This window comes from Sceloporus occidentalis, unplaced genomic scaffold (assembly GCF_023333645.1).
Source record: "Sceloporus occidentalis isolate IW3139 unplaced genomic scaffold, rSceOcc1.0.p SCAF_3, whole genome shotgun sequence".
In the NCBI taxonomy this organism is placed as follows: domain Eukaryota; kingdom Metazoa; phylum Chordata; class Lepidosauria; order Squamata; family Phrynosomatidae; genus Sceloporus; species Sceloporus occidentalis.
In genome coordinates, this window is record NW_028316983.1 from 73,999,197 (window position 1) to 74,020,478 (window position 21,282).

Consider the following 21,282-nt stretch of genomic DNA (forward strand, 5'->3'; position numbering starts at 1 on the left):
TGTTTTAGATGGCAGTGTTTTCAGTGATTTCCTACCTGGTGCTGCTTGGACTTCAGATACTCCACCAGCTAGGATGAGAGCTTCAATAATTTTCACATGGTGCTCAGGATTCATCTCCATGCTAGGAAAACAATGACATAGTGCATTATTAGCCAGGCTTCCTGTTTGAGCATTGTGGTTACAAGAGTAGACTGACATCCTTAAACCTTGATCATGATAATGACATGGGCACTCTCCAAATTTCTGCATATTTTGATATTTCCAAAGACCCCAGTATATTATGAGAGCTTCACAGACAATAACAGGAGCAGCACAATTACCTGTAATACTCCATGCATCTGAGGAAGTAGACAGTCTATGAAAGCTTATACCACAACTTCTTTCACACAGTTAGTTTCAAAAGTGCTACAACATCCTGTTATATATTGATATTCCAGATGAACATGGCTCCACCTCTGAATTCTAACTCTAATGATTTAGTAATTAAATCAATTAATATTTGAATGTACATTTACTTAAGAAGAAAAGGATTTTGTGAAGGATTGAAATGATACTTTATTCTCGGTATGTTATGTTCTTCTTTTCAAATCATATTTCAATTGAAATGTTAAGGAAGAAGTACCTTTTCAACGTAAAATAAAATGAGTGAAAAAAGTTACTTTAATAGTGGTAGCCATGGTCCTATGCTAACTTATTTGTAAGCTTTTCTGGTAATGTATATTTAATTAATTAATTAATTAATTGTAAATATTTACTACCTTCTGTCAATGCATGCAAACCATTCTACATTTTATAATAATAAGTTATTGCTAAGTTATATGAAACAAAAGAAGTGGAAGTGGAAAATAAAAGAGTTCAGATAACAATTATAAGATTACATAACTGGTTGTGTTTGCATGGAATGAAAAAAAAGATGGGTTATTATGATAGGAACAATCCTAGTTTCCTGTAGTATCATAACAATCACCTTCTTCTCTCCTCCTCTGATGAATGTACAGGGAAGTTGGAAGCTTTTATATTTTTTAACCAAGCTGTGTCACTATGGTTCAACTTCACTATGGCGGGTTACACACCGCCATTAAAGTACGGAGTCAGTCCGTTACTAGGGTTATGAAGGTGCGGTGCTTCCGCACCCCCCTAACCCTAGTACGGACTGAGTCCGTACAAAATGGCGGCTCCCCTTCCACATGGGGGCCGCCATGACGACGTCATGACTGCGCCGCCTCTATATGGGGCGGCGCGGATGTGACATCGTCGGTCCGTGCCAGGGCGCTTAGTGCACCCTTTCCGCTGACCAGGAAGGAGCTCCGTTTCGGAGCTCCTTCCTCGTTTGCGGCACCACTTTGTGTCGCTGGGGGCCAAGCGGCCCCTTTCTCCTTCTCCCCGCCGCCGCGGGGTGTCCTTGGGGCTTGAAGCCCCAAGGACACCCCTTTTCAGGCTGCTGTGAAGCGGCGTTTTTCCGCTTCCCTGCAGCCTGAAAAGCGGCGGATCAGGACCTCAGCGGTTGCCATTCTGGCAGCTGAGGCCCCGATACATCGAGGAAAGGGGCGGGTACAGCCCGCCCCAAATGGGCGGTCTGTAACCCGCCTATGATTTGTTTAGAAACAAGCAAATTTCAAACTATGGTTTAAGAAGTTGGCTGTTTTAAGAAACTATAATTAAGGTTAACAATGGTTTAGAGACTGGATAGCAAAGGAAACTGCTTCTAAAATGGACGCTATGTTTTAAATCTCCTCATAGACCAAGCCACAGTAGGAGAAAATAGAAGAGCAGGAATGTGCAAGACTAATGGGAAATTGGCCATAGTTTAGCTGGTAGCCCTAAACCAAGGATTGGTTTTAAGGCTGAATTTGGTCAATGATGTTATCTGATGACTGCAAGAAATTGTCTGTAGAGATGTGAAAAAACCCCAGAAAGATAGGAGAAATTGCAGAGTTAACATTTAAATTGCAGATAGTACAGTAGTTATGCAATGGCCTACTGAAAGCTTTTGTCCAAAGCATAGCATGTTTTGAATCAGCAAATGATAAAGGGCTTGGCTTCACCACTTAAAATGTAAATGCCTTTCAAATACAACATTTTTTATATGCTGATACAATTTGAAATGGTCTTCTTTCCTCGCCCCTCTAAACACAGATCAGGAATCATGTTTTTCTTACTCTCAGCTCAGTTTTTATATGAAGCAATTTGATCAAGAGGAGAAGGAAGAAAAAATAAATAAGAAGAACCGACCCACTTCCATATTTCTGGCAAACAGTGAAGTCTGGTACATAGCCCAGAAGTGTTACCTTGATGAGGATGGCTTAAAAAATACTTCGCAAAAGGCCTCTCCAATTATCCTGGGTGTAAGGTGATTCTTGCTGCTATTCTGGCACAATTTACAAAAATGTCTGGTCAGATGTTGCAGAAGGAGTCTGTGCCATTGAGACAGGCAGGAAGATTCCAGGATCAGTTTTATTTGTTGACCACACTCCTCCAAGGTCTGTGTTTCTATGGGAAGAAAAGAAGACGAATTTATATGTACAAGTTAAAATTACAGCATATGTCTTCAGTGTTTCTACTTGAAATATCTTGCCTCACGATGAAGACTGTACTTTCAGTCCTCAGTCTCTATCCCCTTACTTTGCACAGGTTTTACTTGCCCAGCCATCCTTTTCAGGAAACCTCCAAGAACGCAGTCACCATCTTGCTTCAGCAGCACTTGGCCAGCTAATGTAAGAGTCTGACATCACTAAAGCTGAATATGGATGTGCATTATGAGCCAAAAGTGCATATTTAAACATTAGGAAAAAAATTACCATCCCATGGTCTAAACCCAACCTCCTGCTGGAATGTTCTTTTTGTTCTCCCTTCCTCTATTCAGTCCACCAGCACAAAACCATCACTGGATACAACTGCCCACTGTGTGCAACCATTTCCCACTGATAGTGCACGATGCAACAACACATCATTGTCCATCTTTCATGTACAGTACACCATGGAAATATGTTATCAGGAAGCCAAGACCAATCCTGAAATCCTGTAACATGTAGTCTCTCCTGTTGCTTCTTTTTTTACATGATGAAAATGAACAAATAATATGAATACAAATTTGTTGTTTTTATGTGCCTTCAGGCTGAGTTCACCATAATGGTGATCCTACTACAGTGTTTTCTTGACAAGATGTATTGAGAGGAGGCTTGTCATTCCTCTAAAGTTGAGAGTATAACTTGCCCGAGGGTACACAGTGAATTTCTATGGCTGAGCACAGATTCAAACCCTGGTCTCCCAGAGTCCTAGTCCAACACTCAAACCAGTAAACCACATGGCTCCCATTGTGTATCAAAATCTTTAATCATATTGTCTGAAAACTGTGGCTTGATCTTCCACTGTTACTCAGTTTTGAACAATATGATCATGTTTCCTTCCTTTCTTCAACTTTTGCACAATGTGTTAATTTAAACACATGTATGCATGTGGCCAAAGTGACATATGTGTTAGTTACATCCTGTTGGATTATTGCAATGTGCCTTCCTTACAGCTGCCCTCAAAAAGTGTTCAGAAGCACTAGCTGTTTCAAAGAGCGGCAGCTAGAAATAAAAAGCTGGTTGAATTTTTTACTTGCCTTTTAGGACTGTCTGATTTCAGAAGATTTCACATACATAGCTATTACTAATGTTGGGGCTTATCTCTAGAAACAGTAAGATAAGAAACTGCCAGGTTTCTGATACTTAGTGTTTATCTTATGGTCTAAGAGCATTAGCCAAAAACACATTGAGCTGACTACCACTCTTTAGATACTGCTCAGCCTGTGATTCAGTCCTTGGTTCATCTCCTCACATTTCAGCCAGTTAGTTTAAATATATGACAGGCATCCATTTTGTTCATGTCATGGACCTCTTGACTGTAAGGCTCCTATCTTGCTTGAGGAGTGAATGCCCCACCCATTGCTACTTACCCTGTAATAATCATGGGAACAGCTAAAGCTATTAAACAAAGTAGCACAAGGAAGCCTCTTCTCTTGGGACCAGCAGACGCGACAAAGTCTGGAGACGACAGAAGGGGGAAACATCCAAGTTTATCCCCAGAGTGGAACAGATGGCCTTTCTTAGGTCTTCCCTGGGAATTTCTAAATAACCCTTGCAAGGTTCAGGATGCTAGTATTTGAACGATGGGTGAAAGATACATAAACAGACAGACAAGCAGCATTTAGTCATAGAAACTTTGGTGAACTGACTTTAAATCTCACCAATGCAGGCTTTTACAATGAGGGGAAATTAACTTTTTGCAATGGAGTGATTTTCCTGGTGAACACAAATAGTTCTTTTTGCAGCTATTGCTTTTTGGTTTTAATGTAGGCTATTATGCTTGATCATGTGGCAACCCTACACACATCTGACTATTTTTGTTATGCACATAATTTAGTTGATGGCTATATATGGCTCTAAAGATGAGATGGCCAACATCTGTGTCCTTCGAGGCCAATCTGTTCTGCGGGCAGAAGTCCAGGTCCAGTCCTGGAAGCCCATTTTGTTGTTCAACATGACTCTTTCACATGCGGTCATTTATTCTATATTAAACGATTATAGACACTAGCAGTAAGAACTTAACATTTGTGGAGTAGCACTTACACTCAGGCAAGTTGAGGATAATATTACATACAAAAACCAAAATGTGATTGTAAAATTTGATTTTTTAAAACTTTGAAGCTTTAGTAAGAGAGGTACTTTTTCCCTATAAGAAATATGAGTAAAATATTTATCACAGTATAGTTAAACTGTGTTGGCTGTCTAAGAAGCCAGCCAAAATTGTGTTGTAAGCTGGGAGTGCCACTTGTGGAAAAGAACAGGAAATGCATAAGAATTTAAATAATATGTTGGACTCTTGGTATCTGCTGGATTTTGGTTTCAGGACCCCCTGTAGATTCAGATGCATCAATGCAAACTGGAAAAGAATTACTGTATCATAATTTACTGGAAAATGAGAGATGTACTCCAGTGTTTTTGTGGAACAAAATGTTGTTAAGCCGTGAGGATTCAATGCTAGAAACTCTGGCTACAGAAAAAGACAAACAGAAAAATCAGCTCATGAAGAAATGCACGTTTGCTATATGGAGTGGGTATCATTTTTATTGTGGTTTTAATGTTTGTAATTTTATATTGTTTTAAGTGATCTTTTAATTGTTTTATTGTAATAAGGTTTTTTTAAGAGTTTTTATTTTTGAGACACCTTGTGTCCCTTTCTGGGAGAAAGGTGGCTTATAAATAAATAAATAAATAAATAAATAAATAAATGTAACTAAGAAGGGTTTTCCTGAAATGTGGCAGCAGGACAAATAAAAGACTTTTTTAACAACACCATGGCTTAACATTGTTTTGTTCCACAAAAACACCAGAGTATATCTCTCATTTTCCAGCATTTCAGTGTTTTCTCCCCTTCAGCTCTCTCCGGTACCATAATTTAAACAGAAATACAATACCTCTTGCCATTGTGGGAAGACTATGACCAGGTGATCTGTACTCTTGCTTTGGTTGCTTGTTCAGGTGCTCATTGTCAGGGCTGGCTCTAGGTATTTTGCCACCCTAGGCAAGAAATATTTTGGCACCCCTGTAGCCCTTCATAATTATTTTCGCTCCTTGATTTCCTTTGTTTCGTTTGTAAAAGCTAAACATGACATAAAACTTAGGTTCCAATCTTTCGTCATAGTATTGAGAATTAGTCAAAAAGCCAATTAGATTTTTACAAGTTAAAGACTTTTTTTTATTGCTGTGATATTTAGAATGGAGACTAATGCATACATATTCCTTTTGTACACTGGAAGCATTATTCATTCTAATGATGTGGAAAAATCTGGATCCCATCCCCATGAATTTATGGGGTAGTAGTGGTCCATCTATGACCCCTAAAAACTAGAAATCTTCACCCAAGGGGCAGAAAAGGGTGTCACAAGAAAGAGAAGAAAACCAGTAGAGTCACCAGGTGAAAGGACCAGGGCTGCAGTTTGGCACCACTTTAGCTGCCTTTGGCTCCCATGGTGACCAGCTGTCCTAACTGCAAAGAAGGACAAGGCACCGCAAAATGTAGGACTTTCAAGTAAAATGGAGGACATGACCAAATAAAAGCTGAAACCCCTCACATAAATATAAATTCATGCTTCTTAGTGATGCTCAAAAGGGAGGACATTTTTGAAATTCCTCCTGGACAGAAGACTGAAATTTAAGATATACCCCAGAAAAAGAGGACATCTGGTCATCTTGCTGGTTCTATGTTATGGAGATATGGGATTTCTAGTTTGTTGTAGCTCTACTGCTCTCTGACTGAAAAGTTGAATTCTCCTCCAAAAATCCAAATCCCCGGATTCCATAGCATGGAGCCAGGGCAGTTAAAGTGGTGTCAAATCGCATTATTTCTGCAGTGTAGATGCAGCCCATGAAAAAAGGATGAGAATGGCTTTAGGGTGAGAAAGAAAAGACACATAATAGGCACAACCACCAAGAGTGGGCAAGTCACACTCTCTCAGCCTCAGAGGAAGACCATAGCAAAGCTTCTCTGAACTTATATTGCCAAGAAAACCCCATGGTAGGTTCGCCTCAGCCAAGGCAGACCTCCTCCTCTTCCAGGACATGTCCTCCATTCTAACCTTCTGTCCAGGAGGTTTTCTAAACCATCCTCCATTTTAAGCATGACTAAGAAGCATGCATTTACATTTCTAGGAGTGTTTGGAGCTTTTCTTGAGTCCTGTCCTCCCTTTTTTTTAATGTCTTCCATTTTGTGGTGCCTTCCTTTGCGGTGAAGATATTCGGGAAGAAGACCAAGCTTTTAAAGCATATTGTTGGAGCCAGTGTGGGCTAGTTGTTTGAGCATTTGACTATGACTCTGGGTTCAAATCTCAGCTCGGCCATGGAAACCCACTGGGTGGGGTATCACACTCTCTCAGCCTCAGAGGAAGGCCATGGCGAGCCTCCTCTGAACAAACCTTGCCAAGGAAACCAGATGAGAGGGTGGCCATGAGTCAGAAAGGACTTGAAGATGCACAACAACAAGTGGGTCTAGGAATCTGAGAAAAGGGTGAGTGTGTGGGAAGGGAGGCCAAAGTGGGTGGCTAGGGAAGGAATAGGCCCAAAGTCTGGGAAGGAGGAAGGAGTTATGGGGGGGAGGGAGAAATGGGGCCACGAAAACCCACTGGGTAACTTTGGGGGAGTCACACTCTCTCAGCCTCAGGGTAAGGCCATGGCAAGCCTTCCCTGAAAGTCTCTCTCTTGGCAAGAAAGACAGGGAGAGAAGAAGGAAGGAAGAGAAGAAGAAGAGGGAGGGAGGGGGGAGGGAGGGAGAGGGAAGAAAGGGGGAAGGTAGGAAAGAAGGCAGGAAAGAAAGAAGGAAGGGGGAGGGAGGGACAGGAGGAAAGAAAGAGGGAGGGAGGGAGAGAGGGAAGGAAGGAAGGAAAAGGAGAGAAGGAAGGAAAGAAGATAGAGGGAGGGAAGGCAGGCAGGCAGGCTCTCTGGACTCCACAACACACTCCAACTCCCAGAATTCAATAGCCTTGAGCCAGAAAGAGTTAAAGCAGTGCCAAAATGGATTAATTCTCCAGTGTGGATGCAGCCCAGGAGTTGCAGAGTGCAGCACACTTCTTCCCCGCTTCCAGCTTCAGCAAGCAGCTCTCTCTCCCTGCTACTCGCAGCACTGCTGGCTGCTCTGCTTGCCTGATTCTATGATCCTCTGGCTCCAGCCTTTCTCTCTCTCTTTCTCTCTGGTGCCCCCTACAGTTTGGCGCCCTAGGCAGCTGCCTAGCTGGCCTATATGGACAAGCCGGCCCTGCTCATTGTCAATGGTCACCTTCAAAGGCCTGCCCTCACAGTTCCTTATGAGCCTTTATCTTTAAAGCGATTTGAACCAGAGAGCCTTTTAAACAGAGAACACCTTCTTCAACTAGAGGATTGGTGTCTTCTGACAGCCTTTCAAATAAAGAACTGCCCTCGGTAAAGTAGGACACATGTCCCCATGCTAGGAAGCAGCTCTTTATTGGATCACATATCGGAATGTAAATCTTCACTTATGTCATTTTCACATGCAAGAACGAAGAACGGCAAAAGTTTATTTTCCACTGGATGAGATGACAAGAGCTTTTCACTGTATTTTTAATAAATGCTGACATTTTGAGATTATCTGTGCAAAAATTAGTGTACAAAATACACTGGGGCTTTTTTAAGACAACATATTTTGGTGAAAATTTTAAACAACGAGTCTCCATATGTGAAAATTTTTTATAGTGGTGATTTTTTCAGGAGAAACTGAATGTCTTAATCTGTTGAGACACTTTTTCTTATTTTAGGTGAGACAATTTATGAGTATTCTTTATGCTCCTGGATCGCATTTGGCCCTAAAAAATCTTACAGGCTCTAGTCCTGATCCTATCCTGCCTGACAGGTATGTGTGATAATATACTAGTGAGTTTAATATGCTTGCCATAAGAACCCAGAAATGGGTCTAAGAGAGAGGTTTAAGCTCTTTGTGGGACACAGGAGTTTTGCCGTGCCAGGGAGCAACAAAGCCCCAGTCTTGTGAATGTATTTTCTAGGGGGCAGAATATATTATTACATGTATATATAATATAAACATATATTAGCATGAGCAACCTTTATGCAGATATATAGCTCATGTGCATGGGCTCTAAATAATGTATGTTTCTAGCAATGCCACAGATGGGATGTTCACTTGCTCAAGCTTTGCTATACTGCATGTAGGACAAGCCTGATTGTAAGCAAAAGTGATGTGTTACAAATACATGTGACTGTTTTGTAGCAGCGTTACCAATAGTGATACTTCAACATTGTAATAGCAATATAATGACTGATAGTTTTCCTTCTTTGCATAATGCATAACATTTATTCCTAAGTCCTAAAATTTGCTTTTTACGGTTCAGGGTGTTTTATTTTTCAGTTAACCCAAAAGCAATTTAAAAATAATAAGCAGAAATGAACAGCATACTGAATTACTTTAATCATGAAGAACAAGAAACCTCAATGGATTGCCTTTTAAATAGGCAATAAATAAATTATTTTTTACAAAGTAACATCCCAAGCCCTAAACATAAATAAATTCCACTAATCAAGCTTGAACTCTCAGTAGAAGCCAAGATAACTAAATAGAAGCTTCCATTCTATGGATATATCATGAGACAACATGACTCATTCAAAAAGATGATAATCCTGGGGAAAGTGGAAGGCAGTACAAAAACAAGAAGACTGCATTATAGGTATATTGATTCAATCAAGGGAGACATAGCCTTGAGCTTGCAAAAAGAAGTTCAATCCTAGAGGAGGGCTCCAAAGTCCATTCAGCTTTCCATCCTTTCATAAGTCATTCAAATGAGTATCCAACTTGTTGAGGGCAACTGGCTTACACATTGTAAACCTCTTAGAGAATGCTAGTTCACTGATAAGTGGTATAGAAAAGTACTTGCTATTGCTATTGCTGTTGCAAGGTCTGAGCAGGGAAGTTGATGACCAGGGCTCTTGGAGATCTTTCATTCCCAGGGTTGACATATATTGAAATTGCCTTCATGGCAAATAACAACAATAACCAAAGTTCAGTGTGGGCTAGCTAATTACTCCATATTTCAGATTTTAGGCAGAAGTTTGCAATGCTGTAATAGCTTTGGCTACTCAGAGGCTTATTGGTTTTTGCTTAAAAGTTTTCACCTTGAAAAGTTGTCACCCTGAAAAAAGGACTTTGTGGTTAATTAGAAAAAAAACTTTTGTTGTACAATGGGCTCTTGCTATCCACTGTGGTATGGTTCCAGGTGGATAACTAAATCAGTGGATGCTCTAGTCCCATTATATACAACGATATCCTTTATATACAATGGCAAAATCATGGTTTGCTTTTGGGATTATATCTGTGTGTGTGTGTGTGTGTGTGTGTGTGTGTGTGTGTGTGTAATGGTTGAATCTGTGGATGCAGAATCCGTGGATACGGACCGCACGAAATGTTCTTCTGAAGGGCCTTTTTGCAAAGAAGCCAGATTTCTTTCACTCTGTCTTAATGCAGTCTGACTCAATGAAGTCTGTTATGATCCTTGGGTTCCTGGCACCTGTTCTGGAGAAAAGAAAATTCTGATCTCGAAAAAGTTTTACTTAGCAACCACTACTGGCTCCACTGCATCTGCAACCCGAGTGGCTGATGATAATAATTAGCGAGCAGGATTTGATGGCGTGGCGCTGCAGCTCGTTAACGAAGCTGTAGGGATGTGAAATGGGCCGGTCCATGCATTGTTAATAAGGCAGTGGGGAAAGACATCTGACCCAAGGGCCCATCAAACAAGACTGCTGGGAGAGGGTGGGAGGCAGCACAACTCCAGGAAACATAGCTGCAATTAAGAGCAGGCAGACAAAGAGAGAATCAAATCAAAGATAAATGTGGCTTGGAGCCGAGGAGTGCCTTGGCTCCAGCCCCAGAAAATCTGGGTCATTACAGCTCCCTAAATGCCCATGAGGGAGCGTGAAGGGTATCTGCAATGTGATGATGAAGTAAAAGCTTTGAACCACGTTGGGAGAAGGAAGGACCAAATCTCATGCCTTTCCCTCACCAGCCCGGCTCGCATATTTGCAGCTATAATGCAAAACTGCTCAGTGCCCTACTCCGTTCAAGTTGCATTGACATTACCAGACACCTATTCTCTTTTTATAGCATATATCACACCTAGTGTACATGTGATGGTATGCCAAGGTATAGGTTAGCTATAACTTTCAAGTCCCCATGATGTGTATAATGCTTCCCTCTAGTGGATATATGCAGACATGTTGTACTATGTGTCACTGCCCTTTAGTTTCCACCCTGCCATATTTCACAGCTGAAAAGTGGGATACATGTGGCTAAGCAACATCAAATAACAATAGCAAGCACATTTCTAGTACTTGCTATCAAAGTGTGGTTAAAATGGCAAAAATTATTAATGAAGATAATCATACAAGCCAAGAGTGGCTGCAGCAGTTTACTTTTGGCTGAGTCTACAAGGATGGACAAGATTTCATACACTCATACACACCTCATGACTTCAGTGCAAACTACTTTTGCACTTTGGACTTGGTTTGCAGAAATTAAAGTAAGCTGAGAACAAAAGAGAAAAGTTGGAGATGAAAAGAGAAACTAGGACATTTAAAACTCTGCTGAAAAAGTGAGATGACAGAGGATTAATTGGGACTTTCTGTGACAAATCAGAACAGCTGGAGGGTATGCTAATGACTTACTCATCCATCATCAGTGAATGGAGACTTTCTGGGCCTCTATATATTAACATTTACTGCTCATTTGAAAGAACTCCAGCACATCGGATGCTAGATCCACTGTATTTGGCCACAAAGTAAAGGCTGCATTTTAAGTAGAGCTGCAAAGTTTACTTGATTATTTGGTTAGATTAATCCACTGAAAATCTTTTGAGCTGAGTAGAAAAGTAGTCTCAATTCATCAGCAGTTTTCAAAAGAGATATAGTGCAAGCCGAAAGATCAAGTGTTCATGACAATTACCATCATGAAGGAGGGACTCCCTATCACATGTGAGAGAAATCCATTTTGTTGAGAATTCCTTCTCTAAAGGGACCATAAAAAAGTCACCAAGGATTGCTTTGGAGTACTTCCATCACTGGCCCTCGCTTTACTCTTCTTAAGTTGCATCCAGGTAAACAAAGAAGGACCAGACTCTTCTAAAGAAACTTAATCAGAAGCATACTCTCCAACATTTTGCAGCTGAAACCAAGGACATGGGTGGCAAAGCAACATCAGAGTATGGTCAAGGTGGCAAAAGTTATTAATGAGGAAGAACACACAAGTTAGGAGAGATTACAGGAGTTTGCTTTTGCCTAAGCCTATTGGGAAGGACAAACTCCTCCTCTTTGCTGAACTGATGGAGTGTAAACTACTTTAGCACTTTGAACTCAGTTTGCAGAAAATAAAATAAGCTGAGAGCAAAGTCCCCCAATTAGCCCTCCAACACTGGATATGGGAAGTGATAGTGATGGAGACTTCTGGGTCCCCATAGAATGTTTCACTGGAAGGCTTAGGATCTGACTTGCCAGAAGCAACAACCATCCCAAAGGTTCTTCTCAAAGCCAGCTAGGTCTAACCCCCCTGGACTGGCCCAAGGCATCAGCACTTTTGTATCGGCCCCCTCTCCCATTTGTCCTTGCTGGGGAACATGCAGCTATCATCCCCTCCCACACACAGCAGTGTGAGGCAGACACTATGAAGTGGTGCATATGTGTGCATGTTCCCAAGCTGGAAAGGGGTGGGGGGAATTGCAATTTCCATTAATATGTGGTGGAACTGTGATTTTGCTAAAAGGTACTGGAATCAAATTCATGAAAAAATTCAAATAATACTAGGATGCCAATTCAAATTAGATGCAAAATGTTATCTATTAAATATGATTGTGGAGCCACAATTAGAAGATAAGTTTGGTATACTTTTGTTTTACATGATATTGGCTGCACGTATAGTTTTCGCCGCACATTGGAAGGGAAGAAAGCACCCGTCATGGGAAGACTGGTTGCTGAAATTGATGACCTACTTAGAGATGGACAAACTTACCTGCTTGATTAGAGAAAAAGATTGGAAAAAATGGAAAAAATGCTGGATACCGCTGATAGAATTTATCAAAACTGAAGGGAAAATGGATAATTTTGTATACTAATATATGGGGAATATGTATGTATGTATGTATGTATTATACTGAACAAGGAATATATTTTATATAATAGGCAGAGTAAAACTATATTTTCTTTATGATAGAATGTCAACATAACAAATAGATAAATGGCAAATAGAAACTTAAACCATGATAAGGATGTATTAATAATCAGGATTAAAAACATAATATCACAGACTAGTGAACCTTTTTTTTTTTAAGGAGGCTGAAACTCTGTTGTGTATTGTTTATTTGTGATGTATGTCTTGAATTTGTGTAGAAATGTGATTTACGTAATATGTTTTTTTAACTAATAAAAATATTTAAAAAATAATAAAAATGTTAGTACAACACCCTATCCTCTCTCTGGTATAGGAGCAACTAAACAGGGGTGAAGACTACATGTAAAAAGGATCAACCTACCCCTACCGCCCCCCCCCCCGCCCAAAAAAAAAAAAGGCTAAAGGGAAACAACTGAACTAAATAAAAAGTAATGCTTTTTATCCCACATTTAATCTGAGCGAGCAGGAAGAAATGAAGGTTTGACTCAGGCATCAGCAAACATTATCACCATAGAGCTACAAACAGGAGATTAGGATCAGGATTAATGTGATATGACTTCTGGTCATTCAAAATAGCAGATGGGGTATCATAGCATAGCCCACAAGAGTTCTGGAGGAAGCGAAAATGAGGGGATGGGCCCTTCCCAGTATGAAGTGTGGCCTGGTTTAGTAGCCATCTATGCTAGACTCAAAGATTTTGTGGGATAAGATGGTAGAGGCTCTACTCTGATAACATTCTTCTAAGCAAACTTTCAGGGGTGTGCGTGTGTGTGTGTGTGTGTGTGTGTGAGAGAGAGAGAGAGAGAATTTATCCTTTTTTAAAAAAAAACCCTCAGTTTTTTTACTGCTCCTTTTTGTGTGATTATTTATTAACCCTTCTCTTAAACATTGGTTTAGGTGAAGAGATAAAGCAGCATAAAAGTTTCTCAACCTACAATCATTGGGTGTAAGAATATATAATGACATGGTGGAGGACAAATGGTCTTGCCACCCCTGCTATTCTGTGCATACACACACACACAGCAGTTTGTGGTCTCTTCGATGCCATGCTGGGTAGTAATTAATCTCAGAAAAGCTGCTTCAATGGAATAAGTAAATCCCAGCAGCACTCACAGGCAGCTCTTTTAAACACTGGGGTATGTGTATGTGTGTGGATGGGGGGAACTGAAATCTGCTCAGCCACATTTCCCCAGCAAATAGGACCTGGACAAATCCACTTAGTAGTGGAGAAAGCAAAGCCTTTGGGCTGGCTGTATAGCTGCTCTGCATCGCTCTCTGCACCATTCACCACTCCCAGCCCTCCCTTTTCTCTCCAGGACTGGCAAAGTCTTCCTTTGATGTCTCACTGGCACCCTCACCCCCACCCTGCTCTTCATTAGAGCATTAGCAACACTCTGTGTGCCTGACCTTTCCTCTTGCAAAGCATTCAAGGAGCTCATTTGATTTAAAGGGCCAAGAATAAAAAGCCCTAGTAACAATTTATACTCCACCATCGCACCTTTAAGATGCTACAGCCACTGCTGTGAACAAATATGTTGAGAGTTGCAAGCTGTCTACTGACATTTTAAAGATGTCTTGTACTGGAACATGCCCAGTTTGCATGGGACCTAAGGTGGGAGAGTCAGAAGGAATCATAACACTCCCTGGAGCCATTTTGGAAAGAGTGAGAGAGATCTTCAATAATACTGTATGTAATGAACAAGCTAAACACTTGGATCTCTAAATCTCCTTCCAACCCCCAACCCTTTTGCTAATCACAACATAACATATTACCAAAATAATGTGCAGATGTCATCCAGCTTACTAAAATGTTGGTTTCCCTCCCCTGCCATGAACATTTTCTTCTGGCACATTTTCAACAAAGTGGGTGTTCACATCGCTTTGATTTTTCTTTTACTTTGCTTCAAGTTTTGGAGGGGCGGCTGGGGGCTTTACCACATGAGCCCTGCTCTTGCCACAATCACACTTGTCAGTGAAAATGGAATTCTACTCCTCATCATTACTGAAAATCTTCGTAATCACATGACTGGCGCTGCCACTGCCATCATGTTCACAAAGCCCTCGTAACCCCACCTCCCTGCCCTATGCTCTATCCAGCATGCCTTTCAGTTTTTAAATTTTATTTAAATTTATTTTTATTTTCACTTTTTCACACAATTATGGAGCCCTGCTACTACTTTTAAAAAAGAAAAGAAATAGAATATATATATAATGGTAACCAGGCTGCTTGACATTAGCAAGGGGGAGAGGAGAGAAAAAGGGACACTGTGACTACTGATAATGCAACTGCACAGGCAGTGAGATTTCAAGTCTGGTGACTAGCACATTTGCGAGGTCATTGATGGGTTTCCCCTATCAATTAAGAGGGATGCCCTAATCACGCTTGGGGAATGCATCAGCTATAGGTCAGAGGTGGAATAAGCATCACCAAAGCTGCTTTTTTCCCTTGGTCTAATTGTAGTTTAAAAGTCATGTGTAGTAATCTCCTGGGAGAACTTTGAGGGGTGGAATGAGACCTGGAAATCATGGATCATAGACAGGGGAGGCAAAAGGTCTATGGGAAAGGGTTATCAGTTTTCAGGACTGGATGACAGACTAAAAGCTTCACTGGCTCTGATAATCAGTGGAATTTTCTCCAAATCTGCCCTTATCTGACTCCATCTAGTCCTTTATCTGTGTACATTTTGTTCATGTTGGCTCTATACTTGGGGAATAAAAATTTGTCTGTGGCAGAGCAAGCCTAGATTCTTGCAAATATGATCAAGCAGTCAACTGCTCTGTCCATCTTTAGGAAGTAATATTGGACATTTTCTCCCTTGAATGACATCTTTCTGATAGGAAACTTCTTTATACCAGGTCAGATTAGTATTCATTACATTCCAGTATGGCCAGCTTTAACTGGCAATTACAGTCGGCCCTTCTTATACATGGAGTTTTTATACACGGATTTAAGCATACACGGTTTGAAAATGTTCCAAAAAAGTATAAATTTACTTTGATTTTCCATTTTTTATTAGGGACACCATTTTGCTATGTCATTATATTTAATGGGACTTGAGCATACACGGATTTTGTTATACATGGGGGATCTTGGAACCAAACCCCAGCGTATAACAAGGGTCCACTGTACTTCATTGGGTTTCTGGCAAAACTCTTTTCCATCCCTGCCATTTGTCTGTTCTTGGCTTTTATATACTCCTTAATTTTACTGACTTTGTACAGCGCTGTGTATAATTACAGCACTCTAGAAATAAAGTTTAATAATAATAATAATAATAATAATAATAATAATAATTGGAGGGAGAAGCCAAAATTGGCTCCGTGGATTTCCTGTATGCAAAAATTAAACATCTTCTCTGCCACTGTGATACAGTCCTTTCCTATCCATATCTGTGAAAGATCTGTTTAAGAACAAGTTTAATAATACACTATTGATAGAGACTGTTTTACTGGTTTTTTTAAAAAAAATGTATTTTAAGATTCGTTAAATGCTTTTACTTGTTTTATATTTTAATTGAATGCCATCTTAAGTCTCATTTATGTGGAGAAGGCAGGAAATAAACTGAATAAAGAGCCATTAGCTTCATAAAAGGGCAGAGTAATTTGAACCTGGAAATAATATAAGTAATGGTGCTACTAATTTATTTCATGTTATGATGTGATCAACATAATTTCTTTTAAAAAAGTAATGTAACACATGACAACGTCACTGTCTTATTGGCATAACAATAAGATCTTTTGATCTTTTGGAAAAGCGGTATATAAATAAAATTTATTATTATTATTATTATTATTATTATTATTATTATATCAAGTAACTTTTAAAATGTTGGTTTAAGGCGATCATAGGGCCTTTTCAGAGACATGCAAAAATATATTAAAAGTATCTAAAAGTAACATGCTTCTAACAAATTATGTAAAAATTAACTATTTAAAGGTAAAAGGTTACTTTTTTATTTTGGAAAATTTAATGCTTCAAACTATAGGAGGCATAATGCAAGCAATAGAGAAGTCAAGGAGTTGAACCTGCCCTTGAATGTGTAAATTGCTTAGACACAGTATGAAGCGGTATATAAATGAAGCTGTTTGTTTTTTGTTGTTTGTTTACCAGAAAACTTAGACTAGATACACGGACAAGAAAAATCTCATGATTATGAGTAGGAAAAAGTGAAGAACTCATGAATTTGAAATAATAAAAATGCAAAATCCATATCAAGCATGGTGGTGGTGTGCCTACTCTACAGAGAATAGTCTTCTTTATGAAGGGTTGTCAGGGGACATTTGTTTGTTTGAAGGTTTCATGCAATCTGAGTCTGGTTTAGAAACAAGCAAACAAAATTTAAAAAGAGAAATAGGTGAGAGCAGGAACATAAGTCACTTAGGACTTTATCACACACGTTATAAAAATGGAATTTTAACATTATAAAAGTGTCTTTGGCCAGTACTTATCACTGGACATTATGTCAATCCTCCTGTTGCCTTGCCTCACATTAGTTACTGTAACACACCTTTTCACTGATTGTCAAAATTTATCAGTAAGTGCTCAGTCATGCTGCTAGTGGGATATATTACATTTTTAAAATCTAAGTTATACTAACTATTTCTAGTGTGACCTTGGGCAATTCACATGCTTTCAAACTGAAGTGAAGGCAATGGCAAACCTCTTCTGAACAAACCTTGCCAAGAACAACCCATGATACATTCGCCTTAGGGTGCCAGTCAGAAACGACTTGAAGGCACACAACACACACACACACACACACACACACACACACACACACCAATTTCTAGGACTCTGACAGATCAGGTTTCAAAGCCTCACTTGACCACAGAAATCTTGACCCTGGCCAGGCACTCTCTCAGCCTTAGAGGAAGGCAATGGCAAACCTCCTCTGCCTAAATTTTCCCAAGGTGATAGGGTTGTGTTAGGGTTACCATAACTTGGAAATGTTTTGAGGGCACACAATATAACAGGAACATATGATGTCAGGGCTGCCCTTAATATTAGACACAGTGAAGCAACCACTGCAGGGGGAAGATACTGGCAGGAGGAGCAATCCTGAATCCATCATTCTGAACACCACAGGTATTAACTTTTGATGGAGGACTGAGCTGCATGCCTAAAACTAATCAGCTGCTCTCAGCTTCAGTGGAAGACACCAATTCATCACCAGTGCAGAATTATAATTCAGCAACCAGTCCAGTTAATTACATCTGTACAGCTGTAACTGTGTGAGAAAAATGTTTGTATGAAGTTAGTTGTTTCCTTAAAAGCAGGAAAAAATGTCTTGGGGCAGCACTGCATAATGCTTATTCATATAAGCACAACACTGCTTCAGGGGCTTTATGACACAGTCCTGATAATCTGGCCATCATCTTATAAAGACTGGAGTTTTAAGGATGTTTCCATCCTGCTTGCATGTTTCTGGTTTTCTGAAATCACATGGCTGCACAAATGTCAACTATTGTTAACTGAACTATCCTTATACTGAACTGATTCCAGTCCAAGTATCTTTACTTCATCTTATTGATAACTGATGATGGCAGAAAGGGAAAGGTGTTGTTTAGCCTTTAGACTTGATAACCTAACTTAATTCTGGAGACAGAGAATCCTTTAAATAAAAAAGCCATTGGACTCAGTAAATATGATGGTAGGCAACATTTGCGATTTTGCTTGATCAAGAAAAATGGTAGCAACAGTTAGTGAGGTGGGATCACAAGCAGTGTACAGCCGTTACTGCTGAGTGGCAACGATAGGGGAAGTGATGCTCATGCTTATGGAACACTCTTGTTGATGCAGGGAAGCACTACCAGGCAGTATGGAGACATAAATCACTGGTCTGTTTATGACACCATGTCAAAAACAAAATTCCACCCATTCATGGATGTTATAATGGGCAGAGGAGAGGTTTACTGCCATTCCTACTGTATTCAGCTTGGTGGGCACCATCCCAGACCTCCTCTCCTTCCCTAAAACACCCCAGATGTAGGTTAATTGGGGGAGGTGGAAATGGTGCCCCACTGGTTACTGAGATCTTTGGGATGGTGACAGCCATGTACACAGAGAATGCCCCAAAATGAACTCCTGAAACTGCCACAAAACTTCTCACCAGTATCAGCACATTCCATCTGAGTGCAGTACTCCACAATGGCACCATTTCATGTTCTAAAAATGGCAAGATAATAATCTGGACTGAACATTAATGGCTCCGTGCTGCTGTTTAGACAACCTTTAGACTAACCTTTTCATGAATGTACTCTCTTATCTCTCTCCAATCACCCAGGATAAGGCAAAGATATTCCATCACTTTTACTCTTCCCAGATTAAATGGCTCCTGTAATCCCACAAAGCCAGACACATGTGTTGTTTCTTCATATTACAGCACTTTGTCAGCCTCTGCATTGCCCTTTAAATATTTAACCATCTATCCCAAACACTAAAGGTTCATAGTCATTGAACTGGCAGGCACTGCAAGGACCATCTAACCTTTTCCACTGCCGTGCCAGAAATACACAAGTAAAGCAGTCCTACAATATGGCCTTTCAACCTCTGTTTAAAGTGACTCAAAGAGTCCACCAGCCTCTAAATCAGTCTGGATGGAGGCAACTGGGATTTCAGGAGAAGCATTTCTTTTTGTCTTGTTAATACAACCTAAAAGGTTTTTTTTTTTTTTTAAATAATTCCTGGGGTATTTATTTATTTCACTTCTGTGCCACCTTTTTCCCAAAAAAGGGACCCAAGGTGACTCACAAGATAAAAGAAAATTATTAAAACATTACAATAAAATGTAAAAACAATTAAAACCATGTAGTTAAAATCATCTAGTTAAGTACCCACATGGCTAGAAGGAGCAGGGGCCTGCCTGCATGAATGTCTTTCCAGTACCATCTGAACGGAGTACAGCCACATCTTGACAAAATGCAGGCTTGGAATTAACATTGCCATATATATATTTTTTCTCCTGTATAATTTTTAACATTGTTGCATTATGAAGGAGCCAGTGGTGCTTTGGAAGACTGTAACATCTATTTTGTACATTTTGGTTGATAAAGGTATTGGAGAGCCAGCATGGTGTAGTGGTTTGATTGTTGAATTACAACTCTGGAAACCAGGGTTCAAATCTGAACTTGGGTATGGAAAACATTGGGTGACATTGGGCAAGTCACACTCTCTCAGCCTCAGGGGAAGGCAATGGCATACCCCCTCTGAACAAATCTTGCCAAGAAAACCCTATGATTCACCTTAGGATTGCCATAAGTTGGAAACAACCTGAAGGCACACAACAACAACAAGAAAGGTACACACTTTTGTGAATTTTGGATGTTAATGTACTAATGTTTAGGAGGAATCTTTTTTTCTTCTAATTTGAATCCACTGGTTTGTGTGTTAGCCTCTGGAGCAGCAGGGAGGAGGAAAGCTTTAAAAAGCACATGCTTTAATTGAATGGCTGAAGTTCTCATACAAAATGGGCCTTGTGGTCCCACCTTGGAAGTGACTTTTAACACTGGAGCAACCTTCAAGAAGACCCTACTTTTGGTCCAAGATAATCTGAGTTCAGACAGTGAACTGAAGTGTCTTACTAAATGGCCTTTATTTACTGGGGAAGTCATAGAAAGATGAGTGGTACAGAATGTGCCTTGCATGTATGAGGTCCCAGGTTCAGTCCCTACTACTAGGCAGACCTGAGACAGGCTTATGCTGAAATGCTGGAAAACTACTTCCCATCAGTGCAGTGGGAAACCAGTTTGGGGTGCCAGACCAGATCCTCATCCTGCCAATCGCTCATGGGCTGAATAATGTCAGGGGTGTTATCACATTCCCTGATATCATGGTCTTCCTGGACAAAATGCCAGCTGGAACTTCAAGCCAGTGTTGTGGGCAGGGATCTAGCTTCTCAATGAAGGACAGACATGGGTGGCAAAACACCCAGGCACATCATGCTGGTCTTTGGAGGGCAGATTAAGTCTCAGCCTCAAGACTCTGTACTTTATTCCCTACATACCTTCCCTGCATGGGGAAGTAAGACTGGACTCTCCCAAGCAATGCCTTGAAATTGAATTGATTCCCAACCTCAGGATTTCTGAAACAACACTGGAGGGGCTTTGCCCTCTGCCCCAATATGCTGAAGTTATGTGGGGAATGAAATGAGGCTCTCTCAGAAGCTCCTGGAAGTGCTGGCTGGGAGTTTGAGAGAGAAACTCTGTATACCCACTTGGAGTTAGATATAGTGGGAACTTTCCCTCTATATTACCCATGATGGGATGGCACTGGGTTGGCCAGAGTCCAGTGTAATCCTCCACTGAACCCACTGCTGCCAGATTTTCCCTGTTCTGAAGGATCTGCATTCTTGTGATGCTGGACTACCTTGTCTCAAAGGAATCTGTATCTAGGCAGGAAGGTTCCACTGCCCTTGAAATTTACAGAAACATTTACTTATACATCTGTGACAAAAAGTGCACCACTTTTGAAAGTGATGAAAGCTGATGAAAGAGATGCAAATAAAAGAGAAGGGAGAGGGGAAAGGCCCTTTTTGCACATCCTGTTTGATCTTGGACATTAAG

At 40.4% G+C, this 21,282-nt stretch overlaps 1 protein-coding gene across 1 annotated transcript in view; it reads right to left on the reverse strand.

Annotated features, from left to right (window-relative positions):
• The window catches only part of LOC149316226 (phosphatidylinositol 3-kinase regulatory subunit gamma), a 348,381-nt gene that overhangs the window by 210,897 nt on the left and 116,202 nt on the right, over positions 1-21,282 (reverse strand). Inside the window, exons 5-6 of the mRNA XM_089515055.1 lie at positions 2,289-2,490; positions 36-121 (exon numbers count right to left, since the gene is read on the reverse strand). Of these exons, the coding sequence (XP_089371181.1) occupies positions 36-121; positions 2,289-2,490 (288 nt within the window). The remainder of the gene's footprint in view (positions 1-35; positions 122-2,288; positions 2,491-21,282) is intronic.